The sequence below is a fragment of the Aspergillus multicolor genome (genome assembly GCF_047715735.1).
Source record: "Aspergillus multicolor strain CBS 133.54 unplaced genomic scaffold BDW74scaffold_10, whole genome shotgun sequence".
Classification (NCBI taxonomy): domain Eukaryota; kingdom Fungi; phylum Ascomycota; class Eurotiomycetes; order Eurotiales; family Aspergillaceae; genus Aspergillus; species Aspergillus multicolor.
The window spans coordinates 514388-540558 of NW_027395961.1; the positions used below are offsets into that span (position 1 = coordinate 514388).

General features: G+C 51.1%; 6 protein-coding genes and 2 non-coding genes across 8 annotated transcripts; 5 read left to right on the plus strand and 3 right to left on the minus strand.

Annotated features, from left to right (window-relative positions):
* Positions 1-2454: 2454 nt before the first annotated feature.
* abcB (putative ABC multidrug transporter) lies at positions 2455-7710 on the plus strand (the record flags this gene model as incomplete). The annotated part of the gene is made up of 16 exons (XM_073730918.1): positions 2455-2676; positions 2749-3045; positions 3118-3292; positions 3342-3568; positions 3620-3899; positions 3964-4197; positions 4244-5028; positions 5084-5246; positions 5299-5640; positions 5690-5813; positions 5866-5937; positions 5988-6103; positions 6155-6773; positions 6831-6911; positions 6970-7365; positions 7425-7710. The coding sequence occupies 16 exons, from the start codon at positions 2455-2457 to the stop codon at positions 7672-7674; spliced, it is 4383 nt and encodes a 1460-aa protein (XP_073584601.1). The 3' UTR covers positions 7675-7710.
* A 1737-nt stretch (positions 7711-9447) lies between these two features.
* Positions 9448-9519, plus strand: BDW74DRAFT_t108. The gene has a single exon. It is a non-coding gene; the product is annotated as a tRNA-Ala (tRNA).
* A 649-nt stretch (positions 9520-10168) lies between these two features.
* On the plus strand, positions 10169-10240 carry BDW74DRAFT_t109. Its single transcript has one exon. It is a non-coding gene; the product is annotated as a tRNA-Ala (tRNA).
* A 2271-nt stretch (positions 10241-12511) lies between these two features.
* On the minus strand, positions 12512-16572 carry BDW74DRAFT_177573 (nucleoporin Nup120/160; the record flags this gene model as incomplete). The annotated part of the gene is made up of 3 exons (XM_073728932.1): positions 12512-13680; positions 13733-15868; positions 15933-16572. The coding sequence occupies 3 exons, from the start codon at positions 16570-16572 to the stop codon at positions 12512-12514; spliced, it is 3945 nt and encodes a 1314-aa protein (XP_073584602.1).
* A 1860-nt stretch (positions 16573-18432) lies between these two features.
* On the minus strand, positions 18433-20132 carry BDW74DRAFT_152211 (uncharacterized protein). Its single transcript, XM_073724322.1, has 2 exons — positions 18979-20132; positions 18433-18917 (listed from the first exon to the last, which is right to left on the minus strand). The coding sequence occupies exons 1-2, from the start codon at positions 19430-19432 to the stop codon at positions 18712-18714; spliced, it is 660 nt and encodes a 219-aa protein (XP_073584603.1). The 5' UTR covers positions 19433-20132; the 3' UTR covers positions 18433-18711.
* Positions 20133-21132: 1000 nt separating this feature from the next.
* Positions 21133-22579, plus strand: BDW74DRAFT_152214 (uncharacterized protein). The gene is made up of 4 exons (XM_073724323.1): positions 21133-21522; positions 21575-21603; positions 21673-21810; positions 21876-22579. The coding sequence occupies exons 1-4, from the start codon at positions 21360-21362 to the stop codon at positions 22251-22253; spliced, it is 708 nt and encodes a 235-aa protein (XP_073584604.1). The 5' UTR covers positions 21133-21359; the 3' UTR covers positions 22254-22579.
* A 75-nt stretch (positions 22580-22654) lies between these two features.
* BDW74DRAFT_13976 (uncharacterized protein) lies at positions 22655-25081 on the plus strand. The gene is made up of 2 exons (XM_073722496.1): positions 22655-23121; positions 23178-25081. Exons 1-2 carry the CDS (start codon positions 22722-22724, stop codon positions 24899-24901), a joined length of 2124 nt encoding a protein of 707 aa, XP_073584605.1. The 5' UTR covers positions 22655-22721; the 3' UTR covers positions 24902-25081.
* Positions 25082-25609: 528 nt separating this feature from the next.
* On the minus strand, positions 25610-26083 carry BDW74DRAFT_177578 (uncharacterized protein; the record flags this gene model as incomplete). The annotated part of the gene is made up of 2 exons (XM_073728933.1): positions 25610-25727; positions 25797-26083. The coding sequence occupies 2 exons, from the start codon at positions 26081-26083 to the stop codon at positions 25610-25612; spliced, it is 405 nt and encodes a 134-aa protein (XP_073584606.1).
* Between the last annotated feature and the right edge of the window lie 88 nt (positions 26084-26171).

Sequence of the window (26171 nt, forward strand, 5' to 3'; positions counted from 1 at the left end):
GTCAACGGCCTAGAGTTTCCATGGCTTCGATCGACATGCTCAGATACCTACTCGGTTGATTATCTGGTGGAGTATTATAGTAGATGACAGGCCTCGCTGTGTTGCTAGTGACGTGCATCCCTGCCTACAAAGATTTCAAGTGCAGACTGTCGAGTCCAAGTGCCAGGGGAAAAATGAGCCAGAATTGGCCGTGGGGTAGAATGTCTTTTATAGCATCAAAGCCATCAACATTGCCAGAGCCACGGTTCGTCTGCAAGATATCAGTCTGTACGGTAAGGGAGGCAGAATTTGTTTGCCCGGAAATGGATCTGACGTCCGCCTGAAGGATGCGCACGTACCTATGAGTTCCTGTGCAACTATCGACATATGCATGAGATCAATCAGACCTGACGAAGTTGAGATTTGCTGTTTAAGTCCCCGCAGTTAATCAGCAAAATCGCCGTTTATTCGGGTTCGGGAAAGGCTTCCGTAGGCCCGACGCGAATCGCGATCAAGAGATGGAGCAGTCATCGCCTTGGCCTTGGAGCACCGATAGTCAGATCCACCTGTCTAGGCTGTCTCAGACTCTTGGTGCTAGCGTGATGTTTTACCTAATCCTGACAAGTAGCTTTCCTGGATTTGTTAGTATATCTCCGCTGTCGAATGTATATGCTCCGTATCAGCTAGTGGGTGCTGACAGGTGGACCTCGCTTATGCGCGCCAGATATACCTAAGGAACTTCAGCCGACGGTTGCTAAGAAATGGATGCTGACGTGAAGAAACCATATTCGAGTGCCCAGCCCAGCCACACACTCTTCGCTGAAGAATGGCGTTGGCACTATCTCCTTCATATCCAATCATGGAAAGTCCTCGTTATTCAGACTACTGTAGTTTGCGACAAGCTACATATCTTCACTTGTTCAGTTCCAACGTCGAAGCAACTCTCCCGCCTGCGGTTCGGCACTTGGACCACCTCATCGCGGCCTCTCCTAATCTCCTAGCGGCCCATCATCCCCACCCAAGCTTGACAAGGTTCATATTCCTGGCGAGCCCATAGCCTAGTCAACGACTACTCAACGAATCTCGAACAGGTCGCCTAGACCAAGTGGATCGTGAGACATTAGTATACGTGATCATCGCTGCCATCGCCGTCACCGAACATCCTATCCCCACTCCATCTCATCGAACTGGGTCTCCTTCGGGCGCTTCGCAGCGGTGAACATGGGTATCTGTTGGCGAAAGAGTCGCGACCTCCTGGCTGTCATGGCGTAAGCCCAAAACGTGGAGCAGATCAAGGTTGGAAACAGCGCTGACAAAACAAGTTGACATGCTTTCTTCGGGAAACAGCAGGAATGGAATCCCAGTCGCAATTGAGAAACGTCAGGGCGCTTGAGTCCATGAATTAACCGTTTGCAAACTCTACTACAGCCCCGGGCCGTCCGATTTGAAATTTGAGATCATGCGCTGATCCTGCGCTGGTGGATCTTCGTCAAGGGCAAAAATAATCTTTTGCGTACGTACCAATGATGATCCCCAATTTGTTTGCGCCGAGGAGCAACGCGATCTTGTCCCTGGCATTGAGTCAAATTTCAGTGCTACCTTCGCGACTCGAAGTACTCGAGGTAATCAGCAAGACTAGGTTAAGTATTCCCCCAACTTCTGCAACCATTGACCTTACTGGCCGTATAGGTACTACCTGACCTCCGACCCCATCCTTAACGTGCCCGCGTATCTCGGAAACGTATCCCTAATAACCTCCGATTCGATTGCCTTCGGGCTCTCGGAGACACTCCAGGGCGTTACACAACATGGACACCTCGTGTTGGTCGGCGATTTGCCCCAGTCTCTCAAAGAAGTCACGCAAAGCTATGCAAGGTGTCAGGAGTCATCGCCACTACTATGGGCTAGTGAATAAAATCCGCGACGGGTCAGAGCAGGTCTAGGCTTCAAAGCTGCCAAACAAAGCCAATCAGGAAGGCTAAGGCGACAAGAGGCCGATTATGCCGATGCCGATGCCTCACTCGCGGCCAAGGTAGAATGCCTCGGGGTCAGCTACTCGGCAGGCGAGAGCGTCGTGCTGTCTCGCTACTTCTGGCGAGGCGCAAGATACGGCGTAACAATCGATTTTTCGTTGGTCACGTCCCGATATCACCCCCAGGCGCACTATACGAGGTAGCCTTTGACACCTACGTAGGTGGGCAGTGCCCTGCTTGCTTCTGAGTCGTGTACTATAGTTCGTCTGAACGCCATATTTCTTGGAAGTATGTCTAGCCAAAACGTGGGCCGCTTCGCAGAATATCTCCGGTCTGCTATAACTGCCGCATCGGGACGCCGAAAAACAAAGCAGCAATTATAGATGCATACCAGCAAGAACCAAGAGGCCTCTAAGTTTACTAGAAGGATTTGCCGTATAAGCTGCCTTTCTATACTTTAGTAGCATATCTTTCTGATGGGAGTCTGCTGTAGAAGGCAGTGATGGCGCTTCAACCACCCCTCTTATGCCAGCAGGCCGACAATTCTCTAAGTCCTGTTCCCTCCCTATGTCGAGGGGGCTTTGATTTCTCTCTGCTTTTTGAAGAGTTGGTCTTGGGCGTTGTACCTCTGGCAGCCATAGCAGCACTCTTGCCATGGCGACTATGGCATCTGTCCCAGAAGTCTCGCAGAGTAGTGCCTTCGGCCCTGGAATATGCCAAACTTGTGAGTTTGAGGTCGTTCGTGTTTTTTTATGTTTCGAGGTACTATGTACTCACCAATTTTTGATGCGAACAGTCCACTTGGCTCTGTTTGGTAATTGTGCAGCTGGGCTTAACGACACAATGGGCACGCCCGTCGCTCTCAACCTGGCGGACCGATGCCTCTGTCGCCGTCAACGCCGTCCTGACTCCCGCTTTCTTCTTCCTCTGCCTCCTCTCCTATGCAGAACACAACTTCTCCACCCCACCTTCCTTTCTCCTTAACGTCTACCTTTTCGTCACTCTTCTCTTTGACATTGCAAAGACAAGGACACTTTGGCTTCGACGGACTGGCGGGACCAGCGAGACCATTGCAATCCTGACGACTGTTACTGTAGCCCTCAAACTCTTCCTTCTTTGCCTCGAATCGTCGAACAAATGATCAATTCTCCGCGATGAACACAAGGCCTACCCACCAGAAGCTACGTCGGGGATCTTCAACAGGATATTCTTCTGGTGGTTAAATCCTTTATTCCGTCGGGGCCTTTCGCATTCTCTCGATGTCGATGATCTTTTCGTTCTTGACATGCAATTATCGTCGAAGCACCTACATTCAGCTCTAGAATCAGCTTGGAATAGAGGTAGCACACCACAAACTATTATCCTTCCCTCGCGCTAATAGACTACTAGTTTCCCAGAAAACTCCAAATACCCTCCTCGTTTGCACGCTCAAAACTTTTAAATGGCAGATTTGCGCAGCCGTTCCCTATCGAGCCTTTCTTGTTGCCTTGAACATTTGTCAACCTTTATTGTTACATAGATCGCTGTCTTTCTCCACGGAACCGGTCAACAGTATGACAACAAATATTGGATATGGATTAATTGGGGCATATATTCTTGTATATACAGGATTAGGGGTAAGACTACGGTCCCTTGTGCCCGACAACATACTGACTGTATGGAACCAGATTACCATGGGGCAGCAACAACATATGACATACCGCGCAATAACGATGGTCAGGGGGGGCGTAGTGTCGATGGTCTACAAGAAGGCGTGCACACTGAATCTCAAAGATGCCGATCCGGCTGAGGCGGTTACCCTCATGAGCGCAGATATCGAACGGATTGTCCAGGGCTGGCAGACCATGCACGAGATTTGGGCGAACGTTGCAGAGATAGCACTGGCGGTTTTCCTCCTGGAAAAGCAATTGGGCGTCGCGTGCGTGGTTCCAGTGGGGGTCACGATTGGTAGGTTCTCCACAGCAGTAAAACTGCTAGTCCATTGCTTACCATATCTCTCCTACGGTACTAGTGGCTCTGATGGGATGCTCGGTCTGTATGCCTTTGGTAGCAGCGAGGCAAGCGATGTGGCTTGAAGCTATTGAAAGGCGTATCTCTGCTACATCATCGATGCTCGGGTCCATGAAGGGTATCAAAATGCTCGGTCTTCAATCTTCTCTCATGAGGCTTGTCCACGGCCTGCGGATAGATGAGCTAGAAATTTCAAAGAGATTCAGAAAACTTTTGGTTTGGAACATGGCGTTTGGTGAGTCATGACGCTTATCTATCTTCCGCACTAACTGTCAACATAGCCTGGATAACCCGATTGTTCGGACCCATGGCCGCATTTGGAGCCTTTGTAGGTATTGCACATAGTCGAGGCAACGACGCGGCCTTGGATACACCGACCGTTTACACTGCGCTTTCCCTCTTCTCTCTGTTGGCAGATCCACTCATGTCACTCGTGATGGCTTTAATGGCCTTCGCTGGGTCTGTAGGCTCGTTCGCAAGAATCCAAGCCTTTCTCGAGAAGGAAAGTCACGTTGACCCAAGGAACAAAGTCTCAACGCAGCCATATAACCCTTTGAAGATGTCCAAACAGCTTGCTATTGTTGCTCAATCAGAAGTAACGACCAGTGAATCAAACTCATCACAGTTCTCCAAAGGCTCAACGTCGTCGCTTCCACACCATATGATCACAATCCACAACAGCTCATTTGGATGGAATATCGACGAAGAACCCTCCGTTAAAAACGTGACTATGGCTATACCATCAGGAACCATCACGATGCTGGTCGGCCCATCTGGCTGTGGAAAATCGACGTTGCTAAAGGCAATTCTCGGAGAAGTACCCTGCCAGGATGGGTCTATTCAGCTGACAACAGGGAGCGTCGCCTACTGTGACCAGACACCCTGGCATATGAATGTATCCATCCGCGATTGCATTGTTACCATATCTAACTTTGATCAATCATGGTATGCGACTGTTATAAGCGCCTGCGCTTTGACCGAGGACTTTACGCAATTACCTCGTGGTGATAAAACCATCATTGGCAGTAAAGGGATTTCCCTCAGCGGTGGTCAAAGTCAACGGATTGTGAGTTATATACCTATCTAATTTTTCAGTCAGGTACACTCATTGACGTCGAAAGGCTATTGCAAGAGCAGTATATGCCAGAAAAGAGCTAGTCATCTTTGACGACGTCTTCAGCGGTCTTGATACAGAAACAGAGAATCATATTTTCCACCACTTGTTAGGTGACCATGGTCTACTACGCTCGGTGAACTCGACAGTGCTGTTTGCCTCTTCCTCTGGTACGCCATCATTCCGTGTCGAGTGCAGACTACCGCTGACGCTATGGAATAGTCAAGCGAGTTCCATTTGTGGACCACGTCGTCGCCCTTGACAAGCACGGATACGTCGCCGAACAGGGTACTTTCTCCGCTCTCAATACAGCTGGAGGGTATATCTCAAGCTTCTCACTGAAGCGTTCCGATGCGGAAATCAAGATGAGAGTATCTAGGAAGTCCGAGACGACTGATGTGCAGCCATACCCAATCGACAAAGGCTCCGATACGGATTTTGATAACTATAGGGGAAATGGCGACGTGTCTATCTACTTATATTATATCCAATCGGTTGGGTGGCTGCCGACATTGTTCTTTGCCATGGCGGTTACTGGTTTCGTGTTCACCATTTCCTTTCCTAGTAAGTTCGCTGCAGTTTCCAAGAGGCGCGAACTAACTTGACGTGAAAGGTATCTGGGTCAAATGGTGGGCAACTTCCAATGAAGCCAACCCAGGCAAGCATACGGGATACTACCTAGGGATATACGCGATGCTTGGCGTGGTGGGGATGGTTTGTATAGTTGCGGGTGCATGGTCGGTAGCCCTAACCCGTTGACACGAGGATGCGATCGGCTGACAGAAACAGGCAAATGATCATCCGAATGGTGCCAAAGTCCGGTGAAGTGTTTCATAGGGAGCTTTTAAGCACTGTTTTGAGGTGACTTACTTAATGTCTAGAACATTTTGGTGAGATGCTAATTAAAGCAGTGCGCCCATGCTGTTCTTTTCCACGACAGACAGCGGCTCCATCCTCAACAGATTCAGCCAGGACTTGCAGCTCATTGACATGGAACTTCCCATTGCTGTTATAAACACTTTCTCTAGTAAGCCCCCTGCTGTCGATTCTTCGGTCTTTGAACTCACAATCTCGCCAGTCCTCATGCTCTGCCTCTTCTCAATGATCTTCATGGGCATCGCCTCAAAATATGCGGCCACCTCCTTTCCCGTTGTCCTAATAATCATCTACATCATTCAGAAAATATACCTTCGAACCTCAAGGCAGCTACGATTTTTGGATCTTGAAGCAAAAGCCCCGCTCTATTCCCACTTCACTGACTCCCTCGGCGGTTTAGCCAGTCTGCGAGCATTTGGATGGCAGCATGAACTACAGGAGAAGCACTACCAGCTACTCGATCGCTCTCAGCGGCCTTTTTACCTTCTCTTTGCTGTTCAACGCTGGCTCTCTCTCACGTTGGATCTCGTTGTTGCTGGTATCGCGGTACTGCTCGTTATCCTAGTGGTGGTCCTCCGGGGGCAGATCAGTGCAGGCTATGTCGGGGTAGCTCTGCTGAATGTCATCATGTTCAGCCAGAGCATCAAGCTCCTCGTGACATTCTGGACGAACCTTGAAACACACATTGGCTCGATACTGCGCGTCAAGAGCTTCACGGAGACCGTCCAGTCGGAGGATCAGCCATCTGAACGCGATTCGGTTCCGCCAGACTGGCCAGCTGAAGGAGATATTGAGTTCCAATCCTTGTCTGCGGGATATAGGTGCGTTACCAAAGCATGAACACCTGGACTCGAGTATAGAACTAACTTTGGCCGCAGGGAGTCTGAGCCCATCCTCAATGACATAACCCTGTCTATCAAAGCGGGCGAGAAGGTAGGTATCTGCGGCAGGACTGGAAGGTAAGCCATCCCTTGTCTCTCTTTATCCACACTGCGTTAACCATCGTTCTTATTTCAGTGGCAAAACATCCCTCATCATGACCCTATTCCGAATGATAGACATCCACAGCGGCACCCTCACAATTGACGGTCTCAACCTTACTCGACTCCCCCGCGAAGAGATCCGCTCCCGTCTCAACGGCGTGTCCCAAAGCCCGCTCCTCATCAAAGGAAGCGTGAGACTAAACGCCAACCCGGCCGCTACTACCAGCATCGGTACAAATGCCGTGTCTGATCAGGCGATCCTCGATGCTCTCAGATTGGTTAACCTCCACACTAAGGTCCTCGAGAACGGTGGACTAGACGCCGACATCGACGACCTGCATCTCTCACACGGGCAGAAGCAGCTCTTCTGTCTGGCTAGGGCAATTTTCAGACCTGGAAATATCCTTGTACTAGATGAGGCCACGAGCAAGTGCGTTACCCTGGTCTCTTCTCCTTCTCTGGAAACTTTACTGACATGGTCACTCACAGCGTCGACTCCAAGACCGACGAGGTCATGCAGCGAGTTATCCGTGAACGATTTAGCTCGCACACTGTTCTTACCGTCGCACACAAGCTCGAGTCAATCCTCGATTACGACCAAGTCATTGTTCTTGACGAGGGGCGGATCATCGAAACCGGGGCCCCGTACGATCTTCTTGGGAAGGAGGGCTCGCACTTTGGTAGATTATATTACGCTGGGCTTAGTTCAAATAGGGCTGAGAGTGGCCGGGAGGAGTAGGTATGAGGAGGTCGAAGTTGTCGGCCAGAATTATTCGCTCATGCTATATTTTGTTCCTTATTTATGTTACTCAGTGCGTTGGTTCTGTCCTTATGGTATCTTAAGAAGCCTCTAGTCTACAATGTGCTTCCTGGCATTATTCCATCGTTCATGGCTCTTCTGTAAAAAGTGTATATATATAGTCCGTATAAGGTACTTGAGAGCGACACCCTCTAGCCCAAGCACCAGGCCATCATTCTGAGCAAGTTTCCGGAATTCTATATTTCGAAATCACCAGTAAACATCCCCAATACCTTGTGAGCACCTCCCCCACCTCGCCCCAAAGCTCCCATCTCCTCCCCCATAAACTCCACGACAACCAATCCCATCCGCCTCCTCCGCAACCAGCAGAAATAGGGACGCCTACCCAAGTCTCTGACCAACAGTCCGCTAATCAACCAGACGGTCTCTAGATCTATGAAGCCCGGGACATCAGACAAAATGGAGCTTCATCCTGGAATGGCATGGCATTACTGGTATGGTCCCAGCTGGTGAGCGACAGCGGTTGATTGACTATGTCTATGCCGCGCATTATTATTGTATGGAAACTCGTCTTGGACCGGCAGCACAGAACGAGTTCGTCGCAAACTCTACCGGCACCGGCACATGGGCACCCGCGACATCCAACTTGGAATACCTCATCATGATCCACTGGCTGTAGTGAAATCGGGCTGCAGGATCCTTCTGACATCGCCGCGGACGGGATCCCGAGGTGTCTGCCCAATTTAAGCAGTGCAGACATTCGGAGGGCAAGAGTAGTGGACATGACGATATAGGAAGAACAGAAAAAGCATGGTTGATTTATATATATATATCATATACAACCCCACAATATTCATTGTGCTTTGTAGTCTGACGGAATATGGGTATGGGACATCCTGCTTCCGCAGCTCTCGCTCTGCCATTCCTATGAAAAGACAGCCTGGCAGCCCTACTCCGTAGTTAGGTATCCTACCATAATCAGGGTCCATACGCAGCCGCGACCGCAAACTCCTCAACTCCGAGCTGTTGCACGCCACCTTCCCGGTAGCCGATGGATACATGCATGCCTGCCCTCTCTTCAAAATGCAACAAGCTCGTGAAAATTCGTAGTGTTGGTTTCGGCGGTTGGGTAAGCGAATACCGTAGTGCCGGTGTAGACCTCCTAGTTTAGATGAGCGCACCCTTAAGTACGCAGCTGTGGATCGTAATTGATTGTTGCAGGCGTGGAACATGCAGTCAGTTGTAGGGTTTGGCTCCTGATGCATTATCGCCGGCTTACTGGGTACTATCGGCTGGGGCGAGCCGGGGGTACTTGGGCAGTTAGGGTTATCGGCGCCGCCCGTCTATGTGCTTGTAGATGGCAATGGGACTACTCTGTCATGCCACTAGTGCTGTTTGCTATGCTTTGCCACTTGGTTGTCTTTGTCCGGAGTACTCTGCAATGTCAGATGTGGCGATGACATTTATTCAAATGCGGGGTCAAATAGATATATAATAGATATATCGTGGTGCGGGCAATAGGCGCTGCGCACAGGTATAGGAAGTCTCGGCCCTAGGTACTACGGGGCACAAGCGTATAGCGCAATTTGACTGCAGAAGACCCTGGTCACCCTACAGCCATAGTATGTTACCTCCCTCCGCATCAGAGGTATTACTACGCCCATCAGCATCCATTTGTACATCCACTAAAGTCAGTGAATGCATTGTATTGATTACATGAGATTGTTTAACGAAACTTAGTACAGTAAAATAGGGCGTGTGGTTTAGGGGTATAACGCTCCATTCGCATTGGAGAGGTCCCGGGTTCGATTCCCGGCGTGTCCACTTTTTTTTTGCCCTGCTCACAGCATCTACTTGCTCCCTACCCTATCTTAGACAGGCGCTCCCAAATTTTTCTAGCCTGCGCAATGGCAAACAGGAACTAAAAGACATATACTCGCTCGTCCTGGTGGGAGCCTGCAAGCCTACCGGCGGTATCATCTCACCGTCTACAGAGTACATCGGGGTTTACCTCTCGCTGCACATGCGAACCACTATTCTGCTGCTTCCAGGGGGCACTTTGCTTTCCGAAAGTGCAAAGCGTAACAAGTAGGTCTGTGCTTCGATGGTATATGTATACTTGGCAGTGGTGCTGCTATTGTACCCAGTGGTCTTACTAGACGTTCCTGAAAGCCTTTCTAAGCATACGGACTTATCCTTTCGGCCTCATGGGCTCTCCCTCACTTTACTCCGATAGCCTGACATAAATGATTGTAAGGAGGGAAAGAGAAGAAGAAGATCCCTTGGCTCTATAGCGATTCTATATCACCCGCTATGCCTGGCAATGTGCCTCCTGACTACGCCTTCTGTACTGTTGATGATGACTGACTGACTGGCTGGCTATGTTATGGCAAACCTTTTAAAAAGATCCAGCAGCAAAAACCAATTGCAAAAGGATACGTATACAAGCAGCAGCTGAATAAGCATGTCCACTGGGCGCTTGGTTTAGTGGTATAACGCTCCATTTGCATTGGAGAGGTCTGGGGTTCGATTCCCCAAGTGTCCATTCTTTTTTTGTTTTGCCTTTTTAGTCTTACTAAAAGACTGCCAGATCTGCGATAAAGAGCTTCTCGGGTCTTGTGATTATTCAAGAAAGAAAGGAAGAAAAAGGGACAGATAGGTTGATCAACTGTGTGTATTGACTTGTCTCTCTTTGCTCGCCACTTTCACTTTACCCTGCCATCCCAGTCCCAGTTGACCAGGATTTGGTCGGATTAACCATCGCCAGACTGAGAGGACGTACCGTATGGTGGGAGCCCACCGTCTATGGTTCTCGAAACCTGCTGCTCTGTTGGTCCTGCTTGGAGTTGTGCTTTCTTTACGCGAGATCAGCGAGATCAATGCCCACGGCTGTTAGGCGGGGAGTAGGGTGAGCGAACGCCATGTCGAGATGGCCGATCGAATGCGATATATTCAACCTAGACACAGAGTGATAGGATAAGATCGTCTATAATATAAGCCGTCAGTCAGCTCCGCCGTCTTTCCGCAGTGTTGTGGTGGTGCTGCACGTCGGCCAAGGACCCGAGCCGTAGCCCTAACTCGCCTCAAGAATTGGTTATATCACTACCTTCAGCACTGGGAATATAAACAAACCTCAGAAACTCAAGAAAACAAAACATGGTGGCAAGATGAACTCCTCAGCCCCCGTCGCCCACAAGCCCCGAGCCCGGCATGCCCATTCTCCGACACCAGTCCAGTCCACCCTGCTCTGCGTTTTGCTGTAGTCTTTCACCGTCTGGACGACAATTGAGAGTATGCTCAGCGGTGCCAGATATAGCCTCCTCCGCTCTGCGCCGGACCCCAGGATACCCTATTCAATAGCGAAAGCCCACCTTCCTGCGACCCTGCCGGGGAGGTCCTTTCCTACCCGTACGGACTGGTGTATTTCCCGCTAACTGGAACGCCGCCCTCGCAGCATCAGGTCTTCGTCGCAATCTACCAGCTTGCCCCCTTAATGTATATCCTTGCCGCTGGGATCGCAACATATCTCTTTTCTCGTCTCGTCTGGGAAATCCGAGGCTGAGACTCCGTCTGACAGAGATTCATACGGGCTGAAGACCCTGTATGCTGTATATGGAGTCAAGTCTACTCATTCGCAGCACATACCGGCATCATCCTGCGCGCCGAGCCTCAAATTCTTCAGAGGCAGACCCAATTTCTCGCTATCCCGTCTACTATTCACCCCGCTCTTCTCAACGCCCTTCCAGTCCACCGGTGAGCATCTGTTCTTCCCGAAGTGGAGCTTTACCCTTGTTGTCCTGGGGTGCGCTGTTGGGGTTTTGGGTTAGTCGAGTCGTTCAGGATAGTACGAGTCTGCGCCTAGGGAGTACGGAGCAGTCGGAGTCGAGCTTGCCTGGGGTTGTCGAGATCCTGGCTGCTGGGTGCTGGGTGCTGTGCTGGCTTGGCTGGTGGTCATGGAGGTTTTGTAGGTATCTGAGGGAGGCGAGACAGACAATCTCCTCCGCCCCTCGAGGCCTCTGTGGGCACCCGATACCCCGCTGCCTTGTCTGCGTCACTCCCGCCTGGCCTTCTTATGCCCCCAACTTTGCAGCTGTCGAGCATAGACATCGTCGACAAGCGCATCCGGCCAATCTATGAGTCCGCTGAGCCCGGTGCGCGTCCGCTAAGCGCAGTTCGTGATCTCTGGATCTCGCTGGATATGCTGTACCCCAATGTTGCGGTGGAGGTGTGTATGTTTGATGGGACGGCTAGTCATTGAGATGATTTATAACGGGGTGTACCGTCGCGAGGAGAGTATAAGGTTGCTGATGGGGCTTGTCCATGAGCAGTTGGGGCAGAGGTCAGGTCAGGTTTGGACTTGAGATTTGAAGCGAGGGCGCCAGACATAGATGCAGGAACGAGAGAGCCCTTAGGGGTCGAGGTCCCGTAGAGCTTGAGATTGCACGAGAGAAGTTGTTCTGAAGCTTACAGGCTTCGATCAGTAGAGGAGATGTGTGAACCCATCAGTAACGAAATCGCATGAGGTCCTGACTTGCCAAGTGGAAAAGCGCAGATAACTCGTCCTGCAGACATCTGAAAAGAAAGCCAACTAACTAGCCTACTAATCTTAGAGTCCACCAACTCTAAACACCCTAACATAATAACACACAAGAATAGGAGCATAAATGACCTTTGATACCTAGTATATTATACGATACAAGACAGAAAATGCGCAAGACACCCCTAATGTAACCGACCGACCCCAGACTAACGGAGAAACCAAGCCGGAGAGAAATAAACCGAATCATTGACACCGAGCACAAGTAGAGCTCTGCTCTCAAGTAAGCGCCATCATCCCATCACTATCTGTTCCATTCCTCTCAAGCTCGAGTCCATCATCGAGTCCGAATTCCCAGTCCCCGCGCTCGATCCTGCTTACCCGGTCTAGCTCGGTCTGGTATTCGCGGCGGAGGTGGTCGAGCGTGACGATTACTCGTCGTCGCGGGCCCTGCGCGGGTGTCGTTGGTGGCGGGATAATAGCGGATGACTTGGTAGAGTTGGAGGGGAGGAGTCTCAGGTTGGAAATAGAGCCGTGGCGCGACGTTGGCGCGTCTGCGTCGTCCATGAAGACGTTTCCGTCGTCATCTTGTGCAGCCGCTGCTTTCAGGCTTGCGCTGCTACGGCGGACTGTGAGCGAGCGGGACTCTTCCTTGTTGACGAGGATGTAGGCTTCGCTCTTGTCGACGCAGGCGAGGAGGTTGATGAGGGAGAGGAGCTCGTGTCGAATTTCGCTGCTCTCCAGGTCGTCTTCGAGGACGTTGTGGAGGTGATCGCCTGCTTTGGCTTTGGAAAGGAGGTGGTGGGCTGATGTGTCTCTGGCCAGGCGGAGGCGCTCGACGTTTTGGTAGGCGACCTCTGCTGCCCCGCGGTAGTCTCCGCGCTTGATGCGGTAGGCTTGGAGGATTCTTTGATAGTCGACCGTGCCTTCGGCCCACTTACTCTTGGCGTCATGGAAAGTGACCGAGGGTTGTTTCTGGGCGAGCGAGACCAGGATCTCGTCCACGTGAGAGGCGAGGTTGGGGATGAGAGTTGTAGGGAAGGCAAGGACCTGGTCGAGCCCAGCGGTACCTGGGCCTGAAGCGGCCAGGATGCTGGTAATGAGGGAGCCCAAAGCGGATTTCTGCAGGGCAAGGTCCTGGTACCGAGAGAGCGCGGAATATGCCTGGTCAAACTGGCAAATTTGCAGGGAAGCGTAGAACTGGCGCGAGAGGAGGTCGTTCTTTAATTGTGAGACCTCCACGTCCTGCTCGCTGCCGTGTTCACTGGCAAGGGCCTGCAGTGCTAGGCCAGCGAACTCTGAAACATGAGAAAATGCGTGGGCCTGCTCAAAGATGGAGAGCACATGTTGGAAGTACTTGGGCAGACCGTTATGGAAGGAGTCCACAGAGACAATGTCGAGGAGTGTCGAGGACATCTCGTGCAGGTTGCCAAGCGGCTTTCCACAAGCTAAGCATGGTCAGCGTCCAGGCGTTAACAAAACTCGATAGTAGAAACTTACAGAGAAGGTAGGCAGCTTTTCTGAAATACAAGGCTGCCGTATCAAGCTCAGACATGGCCACGTACAGACGGCCTTTGACATAGGTTGCCCAGGATGTGCTTGGTTGGAAGCGCAGGAAATCCCAAGCAAGGTCAATATTGCCCTTGGCTATCAGGTCGCACTGTATATAGACCAGAGCATTGGGGTACGCAACTTCACCTGGTCGAGAGACCCATGACAGCACATCTTGGATGCCGAGCGTTAGCGTATAACTCTGAGGCAGACCAATGGCCTGGCGAGGCTTGATGTCCCTTGCAAACAAATCCTCCAAGATGGTTGATACCCTTCTATCCTTGTTACTTGATAGGCTGGTCAAGGCAAAAGATGAGTTTGACGAGTCCTCTGCCTTTGCGAATTTATCGGTCGCTCGTCGCGTGTTTGAGCTTAACCACAACATCATCTCGTACTCTCGAAGCAGGTTGACCAGCTCAACAAAAAGCTCAACCGCATCAAAAGTCGAGCCTTGTTCTTGCTGCACTTCTCCGTCGACAAAAACAACAAGCACGAGAAGATCGATCAGTATCTGCCGCGTAAATTGAATCGTGTCTTGGACGCCGTTAACAGTAACCTTCACGCCAAAATGCGTAGGGAGAAGGTCGGAATCTTTGCCTGGGAATCCAAGAGGAATGGTCCCAAGTATCTTGAAGAATATTTCGCTAGATAGCATGTATATGTTGAGTTGCCCATTCATCTCAGAGAGTAACTCATCATAGATCTGGTTAGAAATTTGCTCTGAGAAATCGCATCGGTCACGGAAAGCGTCCATCCTGTCTTGAACAGAAGACGAGGCTTCCGCGAAGATCTCCGCCTCGATGGCACTCTGGCAAGCTGCATCGAGATCAGCCGAGAATTTCTTCCTGAAGTCAGAAGCAACCGTCATCAGGTGCGAGGCCTCCTCAAACAAGTCGCCCAGTTCTAACTCCAGATTTCGGTGCCTCCACCGATCTCCGATTTTTGGCCCTTCGCTCTGAAGCACAGGCCCTGAGTTGTGCAAAAGGAGCTCTGTCGAGCTGCACTCCCGCACTACCGCACAGCTGTCAGAAAGAAGCACCCAAGGAGTCTCATAATATGCGTCGTAGGACAGGGTAACTGGCTCGAATCTCCTCTTGTTGAGGTCGTCGGCGATCTGCCAGAATTGCCGCCATTTCGAGTCTGTATCTGTACGATACCGTGAGAAATCCATCTCATCATCTTCGAACCTTCGCAGTGACACTGTAGCCGCGATAGTGGAGCATAACCGTTCCGAGAGAGGAGCGCTCTTTTTCAAGTTACCCGAGGAGGACAGCGGCTTAAGCGCCTCTTGGTAAATCGTCAACGAAGTCTCGAGGACTTCTGACGGGAATCTGTTCGGCTGTAGAAGGAACTCCAGCCACTGCTCCGTCGGATCAACAGCGTCAGAGGATGGCGCCGGTGGCGGTGCCTCCTGTCGGCGGGTATCCGTTGTGACAGAGGTCCAATTGTTCGCCCAGTCCGTAACCAGAGACTCGAAGTTGAAGTGCAGAGTGTATAGTTGATAGAGACCGCTGTTTCTCCACAGAATCCAGAGCTCCATGCGCTTCCCTTCCTCCGCCGGCTTGACCTGGAAATCGGCGATGCTCCAGAACATACTCCCCGTCGAATCCGGATCCAAAGGCCTCAGTGTCGCGGCAGGGAAAAGATCTTCAATTTCCAAAGGCGAGGTGAGGCCTCCCTTGATAGCCCAGAACTTAAAGCATCCATCTTCGAACGGCGAATATGTCACAGCGTAATAGCGATATCCACCGTCCAAGGCCCTCTCAACATTGAATACGCGGATAAACGACGATTCGGAGGGATTCAGCGAGTATGTAATGGAGTCCGGTTGTTGTATCTCGCGCCCAAGCAAATCCTTTGTCGCTACCAACTTGTTTGTAGCGAGGTTCCAGATCTTCAGCGTGTGGTTTAGGCAGACCGCGAAAACGTACGTCTGGTCGGATGTCGTAGTAACCGCGTTCGCTACGTTCGCGTCGAGAGTGCGCCCGCCGTATTTGATAGAAGTGTGCGCATTCCACCTAACTAATCCACGAAGTGAAGCACCCCAGGTCCTCTCGTCAAGCGTAAGCGGAGACCAATTCGAACCTTGAAAGCGCAACGCGTTAGCCATCTGTTTCCGTAGAGTCCACGCGCAAAACTCATAACATACCATCGTCAGCGGCCCTTCGAGTCAAACGCAGGAGCGCGCCGCTGTCAAGGGAGATGAACAGCTCTAACGGGCTGCTCGCGTGTAATCTATGCGGATGCGAAAACGCCAAAGGCGCCGGAACATAACATTTGCACCAGTCCGAGACCTTCTGGTCGATTGACGCCGCTTTCCTGAAGAAATCCGGCCGTAAAGCCAAGGTGTGTAGCTCCTTGGAGGCTGTGATCACAAACACGTTCAGCACATCGTGATCCTCCAAGTCTGACAGAGCGACGCCCGATGGCAGAATCTCCTCCTGGAAATCTAATCGCAAAGTGACGTTATACTCGTGGTTCTCGATGCCGCCCTTCGTCAAATCCACGCATTGGATCTCTAAAATCTTGTTTTCATTAACGACCCTCCAGAGAAATGCTCGCGGGTAGACATTGCGTTTGCGGAAATACACAGACCCCTGCGTCACAATGTATCGTCTGGCATACTCGTCCTCGTCTTTCGCGGCTGGTTCGACGGAGTCTGTGAAGGAGGAGATCGTAAATCGCGCCCGGTTCTGCGATCCTGTCTGTGTTGGTATCGGGATGTTGACAACGGTGGCCGGCGAGTAAGGCCGGAGGTCGACCTGGGTATTTTTGTAGATTTTCGCCATATCGACTGATAGCAGACCTCCTTGCACGATCTAAATCAATGTTGAACTCAATTCCCCATAGTCGGGGGCGAGGAAACGATAGTTTGACAGCCCGAGAGAGTTGCGGAAGAGCTTCAACCCAGCTTTCTGCCCTTCAAAAAACAATGTCTTGGCATTGCATCCACCGCCTACTTATCACCATGCGGACTCTTTAAGTCTATGATTACAGCGCTTCAATCCCGAGGGAACCTGGATATATTTTCTGTCTATGCTCTGAATAATGTGCTACCATATCATGCGACCGCCATATTACAAAAACGATAGGAATATGTGCTGGAAAACTGCGTCAAATGCAATCAAGCAGAAGAATCAATGAATCAATGAATCGTCGCATCATAATCAAGGTCGGAAACAGCATATTATCGCCCTCAGTCGTTCTCCAGGTCCTTGGGGCTAGGGTCGCCTATACCATCCTCGTTGATGGCGAAGAGGCAGTCACTCTCAGGAAGGCAAGGGCTGTCGTAGATCTTGCAGACTCGAGTCTCGCCTCGTCCCTTCTTCAAGCTCAATCTCGTCGTACTGGCGTGCGCAATGATATTACCACCAATCGGCTTCTTGGGGTCGGGATTGAACATCGCACTCGGCCCACCGTCAACCTGGGCGACAACCTGGTTCGTGATGACGACCGCGATGCCGAACTCGTCGGCCAACCGCTGCAGGGTGCGCATGAACTTCGCCAGATGCGTTTGTCGGGTCGATAGCTCACCACGGCCGTTAAAGTCGGTTCGATATAGTGAGGTGGCCGAGTCGACGACTAAGAGCGAAAACCGAGTCTCACACATCATCTGAGAAGCTTGGTTAAGTAATTGCAGCTGGTGATCGGAGTTGTATGCTCGAGCATAGGCCACATTGTCCAGGACCTCCTCGCCGACAAGGCCGTAGCGCTGGGCGACAGCCAACAGACGCACCGGCCGGAACGTTCCCTCAGTGTCAATATAAAGGCACTTTCCTTCTCCGCCACCCATGTCAAAGGGCAGCTGACATGTAACGGCTAGAGTATGGCAGATCTGACTCTTTCCCGTCCTGAACTCGCCGAAAATCTCCGTAATCGACCCGGTCTCGATTCCGCCTCCAAGAAGAGTATCCAACTGTTTAGAACCGGTTGTGATAGATATAAGTTCGCTTCGCCGGGCGTGCATTTCCGTCGCCGTCGTAAAGCCCATGGGGACCAATTTCGCCGCTATCAACAGGGAGTCATTAAAAGACATTCTTGCAAAGTGTTTCTCAAAGATACTCACCCTCAACCAGGATCTTAGTGGCCTTCTGTTCCGAAATGCCCTTGATTTGTTCCAGCAGTCGTTTTGGTCTGTAAATGTCAGTCCTCATCCTTCGTACCAAAGGGTTCTCACCGGGCTCGGAACATACGTGTACGCAATCGACTCGACAGTATTATAGCCCGCATCAACGAAGAGTTTGATGTCTCGGCTGGTCAACCCTGCCATACCCTGTAAAGCTTTAGCTGAATGACTCCGCTGAAAAGTCGCAATAGGAGTCGTACCTCCAGCGATGACAACGGAGTTGGTGCTCCCGGGCCTGGAAGCCCACTCTCATCATAATCAGCCTGGCTTTCTGTGTCTGCTGTCATTTTCAATCGAGAATCACAGGTGTTGGGGAGTTGCAGAGTCTTTCAATCAGTTTGCCACCCCAACACAGCTGAAGAACGCGTCTGGCCCGGCGCGTTGCTGTTATGAACTGAGTAAGCGAGTGCTGCGTTTGAAGCCGGTGAATTCTCAAATGTTTGGAATATGCAGGCAAAGACTCGTAGGATTAGGAATGAAGTCGATTATCCAATTCTTGCAATTATATTCCCTGTAATCAGTTCTTGAGCATATGGGTTGTAATGTGGACGCGTCTGGCCCATCACGAGATCACGTGCCAGTCACCGGCTGCTGCCTACATAAACAAACCGAACCACAATTTTGCCTCAATTTATACTGCATAATCTGCTTGGATAAAAGATACAATAGCCATTCAACATCAACGTTAAGTCCAGGAATCCAGTCTGGATGTGACTATTGCAATCCATATCAGAGGATAACAATACCCTAGATATACACGCATGGCGCAACAATCACCCATTCCGTCAACGTTGGTTGGTATCTATGGCTGAGGTTCCCCCCTCGACTTGACAGCAAGGGGAGTTATGACTCTCTCCATCGATCTTGTTCCAATGCTATCCTCCGTGGACACTTGATAGATCGGGGTGAGCTGGAACATCTCACGTTGTTGTGGTCCTGGCGGCAGAGTCTCGTCAAAGAGCTTGCTGAACCTGCGCCTATAATCCTCCGATGAACCTCGGTGGCGCCCTGGCAGAGTATTAGCGGGATATACTCCTAGGAACGAGACCGCGCAGTAAAGTGGACCCACCATCACGCACTGAGGACCGCTTATACCCTACGATGGGCTTCATCCACGAGCTGCGGGAGGCAAACCACCCTCGAGCGGGCGGCCTCTCGGCGTCGGATGTTCTTTGGCCGTGGCGACCACCAATATCGAGCTTTGGAGGTCGGCTGGACCGGAAAGTGTCAATGTGGATGCTCTCAAGTACACTCTCAGCTTGGCTCTCTGCGCTCTCTGACTTGCGGGGCGGATTAGAATCGTTGGTCGATTTAGGCTCGATGATGTGAGGCGTCCGGAGACTGCTAGTTGTCGATTTATGTCTGAGCAGTGAACCTAGTACTGATGACCTTTTCTTCTCCGCGATACTCGCTGGCTTAAGGGAGTGCCGCTTCATCGTCCATATACCCTCGACCTCGATTCCTTTTTCCAGGGCTTTGGCGCCAAACGGTATCTCGTTCGATGACGATTTAGCCTCTCCCATCTCAGCCTCCTGCTCCGCTCGCTGGTCCGCTTCTTCGGCAGCTTGTTTCCTGATCTTTCGCCTGTTATAGGTGAGAACGCTGAAGGAGTAGACGAGGACAAGGAGCTTGTTTGTCAGTATTGATATGTGTACGCAGGCGTCTTCTTACGAGAAGGAATGCTAGAGCCTGTAAAAGGTCAGTCTGGTGCGCCGATAGTAGGGCAGTGTGTACCTACAACGCTCAACTTCTGCCATAGCGCCCAGCCCTTCCAAAACGCCATACTACAGTGAGTACCTATCACAAGGGAAGCTGGCGGCGCAACCACTATTTCTCAGAAGCAAGGTAGCGGGGTGTACGTTTTGTAGAATGCGTAAAAGGCGTGGGATTTAGAATTGAGGTCTTTGATAACCCATCCGATATCTCTATGGGCAACGTGATAATAAAAACTGCGATATGTATACCTTGCAGGTATCGAAGCGAATGTAGCCATAGGACCGAACATGGTGCAGGCGCCTGACAGAATTCCGAAGCCGATAGTCGTGCTGGAGGTGAGAAATGAGGCAGGAGCGACCCTGAACACCACGGGACCACCGCAACTATCTACCCTTGGCCGCAAAACCACAAAGCAGTGCATTGCGATGTACCTGGAGAGATTCATTCGTCCATATCAGCGAAATCTACGACAGTCAAATAAAAATGACTGAGCAAAAAGTAGTCGTCCAACCAAACAGCCAGATTCCCTGTAACGCGACGGTGTAATCCGATGACGCCACCCCAGGGTGGAAGTGTCTCTGCAGAATTGCTTCCCTCAAGGGTCACTTCCATTGCTTAGTGCCGTGTAGCGTTCGTGGATTACTCGCACGAGTACAATCGACAACCCCAGGATTCGTACCGGGCACCAGTCGACGCTGGCCAAGACCTAAGCAAGGTCACTGACTAACGGCTGATCTCCCACTCGACTATCCATGACAGATAAAGAATTTTTGTCACAACTTAATTTATATCCGAAGCTTGCTAGCTTTTCACTCATCTCAGACAGCAATTGGAACTTTATACACGCTTTATCTCTTTTGAAAGAGGTTTTCGCTTATGAATAATTGGTTCGACGATTCTCCTCCGGGGTATCCCGGTCATGATCTCGAGTAAATATACGCATTGAATTGAACCATAACGCCGCTTGATGGGAGCGGGTTGCAACAAGATGGGCCTTGAAATGCTCTTCCTAACTAGAATATCAGGAATCCTGATCCAGGAATCTCTCCATGCTAGAGCATGCATACATAGAAAACTTAAGTGTCACGGGCGTATCTTATTATCCTTTTGATTCCGCGAAATCAGTTCTGGTTGGAAGCCCTCGGCGGCCGAAGGCTTGACTAGCATAGGTGCAAGTGCATAGTACTAGGTCAAGGACTGTCGCCAATGGCCATGATCGTATGGGAATGAGTGCTTGTGCAATGCAATTGCCTACCATGAGACCAATGGTAGAAAGTTCCTACATCTCAGAGTTGATAGCCTCATAAGGCTGGTAAACCACGTGCGGAGGTCTGGCATGCACGGCTCCAATGACCGCTGCAGGTCTATATTGGAACAGGGTCAGACAAATGGAAATCTGGAACCTTACATATTTATTGCATAAAACTTACCTACGAGTCCGCCTTCAAAACAACCAGGAATTTCCCTTCAATTTCGGACGAGATGAGAGCCGGACTTGAATTCCACCACGACCTCCGCAATCTCCAAGAAACTATGACGTTACCATCGGGCACTAAAAGCCCATGGCGATCTTCATAAATTTTCCCGCCGGCCCCAGACAACCGATCATGTGAGGTACATAACGTGGTCCTTTATAGAGAATTATCTCCAGTTATCGTCTTACCACTTCCCCTGAATATCTATTAATCGATCCACTTTCTTTTTGACTCCAGCGTCCTCGAAAAACACGATCAAATGGCTCCGTTCCTCAACTTTCTGGGGCGAAAGCCCGCCGCTCCTAGTAGTGGCGGGGAAGGCGACGCTCAGCCCGATGGCCGGCCCTCCGAAGACCAGCCTGCGACTCCATTGAGCATCAGAAAGAGTCACGAAACTGAACCGCCTGAGTATAAGCTGAGCGGTATGTCTCAATTCTTCTTCGCTTGAAAGACTAATTAATTGAGATGGCATAGTTGTCGATTGCAACGGCGATTATCTTCCGGTACGTATATCCATACCTCGACCTCGGCGTCTAGCTCAAAGAACAATGCGCACTCTAACATCGCATTAGCCATCACCACCAGAGAAGGAGAGCTTCTGGCGCAAATATCCAGGATCGAAGTCGTCCTCGAACCACCGCAACCTCGTCGATGAGAATGAACCATTCTCCATCTCCCGCGAGTCTTTCGACTCTTATCGCCGCTCTTTCGTAAGTCCACCACTACCTTTTACCCTGGCTTACCTTGGCGCAACAAAGAGACTCATTCAATACAGGATATATCCGCGCGCTCGCCCGTTATCTACCCAGACAACATGCCCTCCCGAACCTCTCTCGACTCGCGCTTCTCCCGCATAACCTCGACATCCGGCTACAGCGGCCAACGGCCCGCGCCCACAATGGAAGAAGACCAATTTGAGGAAGTCGGGCTAGACGACGACACCGAATCTACCAAGCCTAAGAGGAAGAGCATTTTCTCCCGCTTCGGCGACTTTTCAAGCGACTCGCAGGCAGGAGGGTCCAAGCCATCATCACATCTCGGCTTTCACATCCCGGGCCGGAAAAAGTCCGCCCAAGCGCCGCCCAGCTCGGAGATGCGCGCGATGAAATCACCATACGCTTCGCAGTCTGAGGTAGCAGAGGTGCGTGAGTGAAGGACTAAGTGAGTTGTAAAAATCTCATTTTGGGCGCCATGTAAGCAGCTTTGTATGATTTGATGACACTAATTGATTGGATTGGGGCGTTCTGGCGTCGTTTGCATCTGCCATTCCCCCGATTTATGTATCGGGCCTGCAGCTCTGCTTCATCTTCGATGATTGATCTAATCTTAATGCTGGATACATTTGAAAGACCTCATCATTTAATGCTTTAGTGGAGAATACATTATACATTTTGTTCCTTTTTTATGCACTGCTCTTGGTCTCCATAATCTTATCGCCTATCGCGACAAACATTGCAAACAATGCCAGGCATGCTGACCGCCCGAAGTAGCGACCGGCAGTAAAAAAAAAGTCGGATATCTCAGCCAAGCCAGAGAAGCAGTATTATCAGCGGTCTATTTCCCCCTCTCTGTTGATATACCATAATTCTCTCTTATCCGACCCGGAAATCACATTATTATCATGGTCGGAGTTAAGCGCCGCGTCGATGCCGGCGAAGACCGCAATGGGAAACGAACGAAGACCAAGACCGCCGTCCCGTCGAAGGGCAAGTCCGCGCCGGTGAAGGCCCATAAGAGCTCGAAGGGTGCGACAAAGGGCAAGGACTTGAAGTCCGGAAAGAAGGACAAGAAGGTCTCGAAGAAGAAGTCCGTGAAGGAATCAGAGGAGGACGACTTCTCTGATGAGGATGATAACTTCGACGTTGATGATATCGAGGACTCGGAGGTTGAGGATGTGGAGGAGGATGATGTTGATATGGATGATGTTGACGAGGAAGATGAGGATGAGAGCGAGGAGGAGGCTGAGGTCAAGGATAAGAAGAAGGTGAACCCGAAGGCTCAGGAGAACGAGGAGGCGAAGAGTAAGTTCTCTTCTTCCGGCTATCCGATTTCATCCCAACTAATCTGAATTGTGTAGAATCCACCTCTCGCGAATCACACATCAAACAGAAAGTCCTCCAGCAAGAGCGCAAGGCCGCGAAACCCAACGCCGACCAGATCGCCCGATCTAAGAAATTGTGGGAGCGGTTACGCCGCAAGTCGCACGTCCCTCTGGAGGAGCGCAAGAAGCTGATCGCCGAGCTCTTCGACATTATCACCGGCCGAGTAAAGGACTTCGTCTTCAAGCATGACTCTGTCCGTGTTATCCAGACGGCGCTGAAATACGCCAACACCGAGCAGCGGCATCAGATCGCGCGCGAGCTCAAGGGCAGCTACGTTGAGTTGGCGCAGAGCAAATACGCCAAGTTCCTGATCGGCAAATTGATCGTCCACGGCGACTCTGAGATCCGGGACCTGGTCATCGCTGAGTTCTACGGCAAGGTCAAGCGCCTGATTCGACACCCCGAGGGATCATGGATCCTCGACGATATCTACAGAACCGTCGCGACGAAAGAGCAACAAGCACACCTACTGAGGGAATGGTATGGCGCCGAGTTTGCCATCTTCCGAGACAACAAGAAGGACCAGAAACCCACCGCCGACCTCAAGACCATCCTCGAAGAAGACCCCGCCAAGCGCTCCCCCATCATGCACTTCCTCCTCGAGCTCATCAACCAGCTCATCCAAAAGAAGACCACGGGCTTCACTATGCTCCACGACGCCATGCTGCAGTACTTCCTCAACACGAAACCCGGCACCACCGACGCCACCGAATTCATCGAACTCATCAAGGGCGACGAAGAGGGCGACCTCGTCAAGAACCTGGCGTTCACCAAATCCGGCGCCCGCCTCATGTGCCTCGCCCTCGCCTACTCCAACGCAAAGGACCGCAAACACCTCACCCGCTTCTACAAGGACACCGTCAAGATGATGGCCGGCGATCTAAACGGACACCTCGTCCTGCTCGCCGCATACGAAGTCATCGACGACACAAAGCTCACCGCGAAGCTCGTCTTCCCCGAACTCCTCAACCAGTCCATGAACGATGATGAAGCCCGCAACGAGGAACTCCTCTACCAGGCCACGGACCTGACCGCCCGCATCCCCATCCTCTACCCCTTCGCCAGCGACCCAGAGAACACGAACGCCAAGAGGCTGAAGTGGCTCCTCCCCGAGCAGGACTTCGCCGTCCTCGACGAGATCCGCGAAATTCGTAAGGAGACGTCGAAGAAAGATCCCGTTATCCGCCGCTCAGAGCTCATCAAGGCCGCCTCCCCGATCCTCCTCGACTTCATCACCGCCCGTGCAGACACCCTCCTCACGAGCAGCTGGGGCTGCCAATTCCTGTCGGAAGTGCTCTTCGACGCCGACGAGTCGAACGGCAAGAAGCCCGAGGCTTTATCCGCCGTTGCTGCGGCCGCCAAGGCCTCCGAGGCATCGGAGTCAGCGTTCTTCGGCCGAATGCTGAAGTCCCTTGTGCAGGGTGGACGGTTCAACGCGGCCGAGAAGAAGGTCGAGAAGGCCGATCCGCCGCTCGGCTTCGGAGATCTCCTATACGAGCAAATCAGTGGCGAGATCGTGGCGTGGGCGACGGGGTCAAATGCGTACGTTGTCGTTGCGCTGGCGGAGAGCGATGACTTCGCCAAGAAGGCTGAGCTCCTTAAGGCGCTGAAGAAGGGAAAGAAGGAGCTTCAGAAGGCGAGCAAGGGCGAGAAGGGGCCTGCTGCGTCTGGGTCGAAGCTGTTGTTGGAGCAGATTTAGATTTAGGAGTTATATCCGGTTTACTTTAGATCTTTATATTTTATTCCCTTGTTGTACAAAAAAGCATACCTATTCTTCTTACGACCTTCATAGTGTATTATTTCCTACGTGGTGATTTTTCTCTTTGCTAGAGTACAAGGACTGAGCTCTGTCAATTGGTTTTTCTATGGTATGCTGATACTTTAATCCCATCATACAGAAATATATATGTCCACTCAAAAAGGGAAAAAAAACCCATCCATAGATAGATGTGTCAACGCATTATACCGCTGGGCCATAAAAACCAATTGGCTATGAAGCCTGTCCTTATATACCAACAAGATGCAGTAAACTAGCCAGGGTATAACAAAGAGCGAGACTATGTACAACCATCCCGTATCGACCTACCAACCCAGGAAGAGAAAATACAAAGTAATAATCTATACAAAACATAGAATCCCAACCCTGTCAAAGTTTGCAGTCATAATGACGAGGCCCTCCATGCCATGCCATAACCTTCCCCATCATAACATACACTCCCCCACCGAATCTCAAAGCCTGCCGGATCCCATAGAGACATCAGATAAAAGAAAGGATCTTGGTAAATCTTCTCGGCGGCTCATTAACAGCAAGCAAGCGTCAAGCGTCACGCATCCGAGATTTGAAAAAAAAAAAAAAATATCATCAAAAAATCATCAATATCCACTCCCATTCCAACCACAGTCGACATCACAACGCCCCAGCCCCGGACTCAGGCGCATTCACCTGCTCCAGCACAACAGCATAGAACTTCCCCGTGCCTACACCCAGCGTCGGATCATTGTACGGTCCAGCCGCAACAATCGCCCTGGACCACGATATCAGCACAGCACCCTCAAGCACAACACACAATTACAAAAAGACAGGCTAGACTCACCACCCCTTATACTTAACCCCATTAAAGATCTCCGTAAACGCCGTGATAACCCTTAGGGGCAGATCTAGCAGACTCCCAACCCTCAGACCCTCGGGTAATGAGCCTGGCCCATGGACGGGGAGCCCGAGCTTGTTGATAGGCAGGTATGTGAACTGCTGCGTGTTGAGCTGCGTGTGTGTTTGCTGGACGGAGTAGGGGATGCTTGGGTTGGGGGTCAGTGGGTTGGTGGGGGATTGCGGGTGTTGCAGGGGGGTTTCTTGGAAGATGAGGAGGCGGCGGTTTGTCATGCTTCTTTTCGTTTGTCTTCTTTTCTGTTCTTGAGCTGGAAGTGTTTATGTTTCTTTTGAAAGAGATATGATTGGATGTAGAGAATAG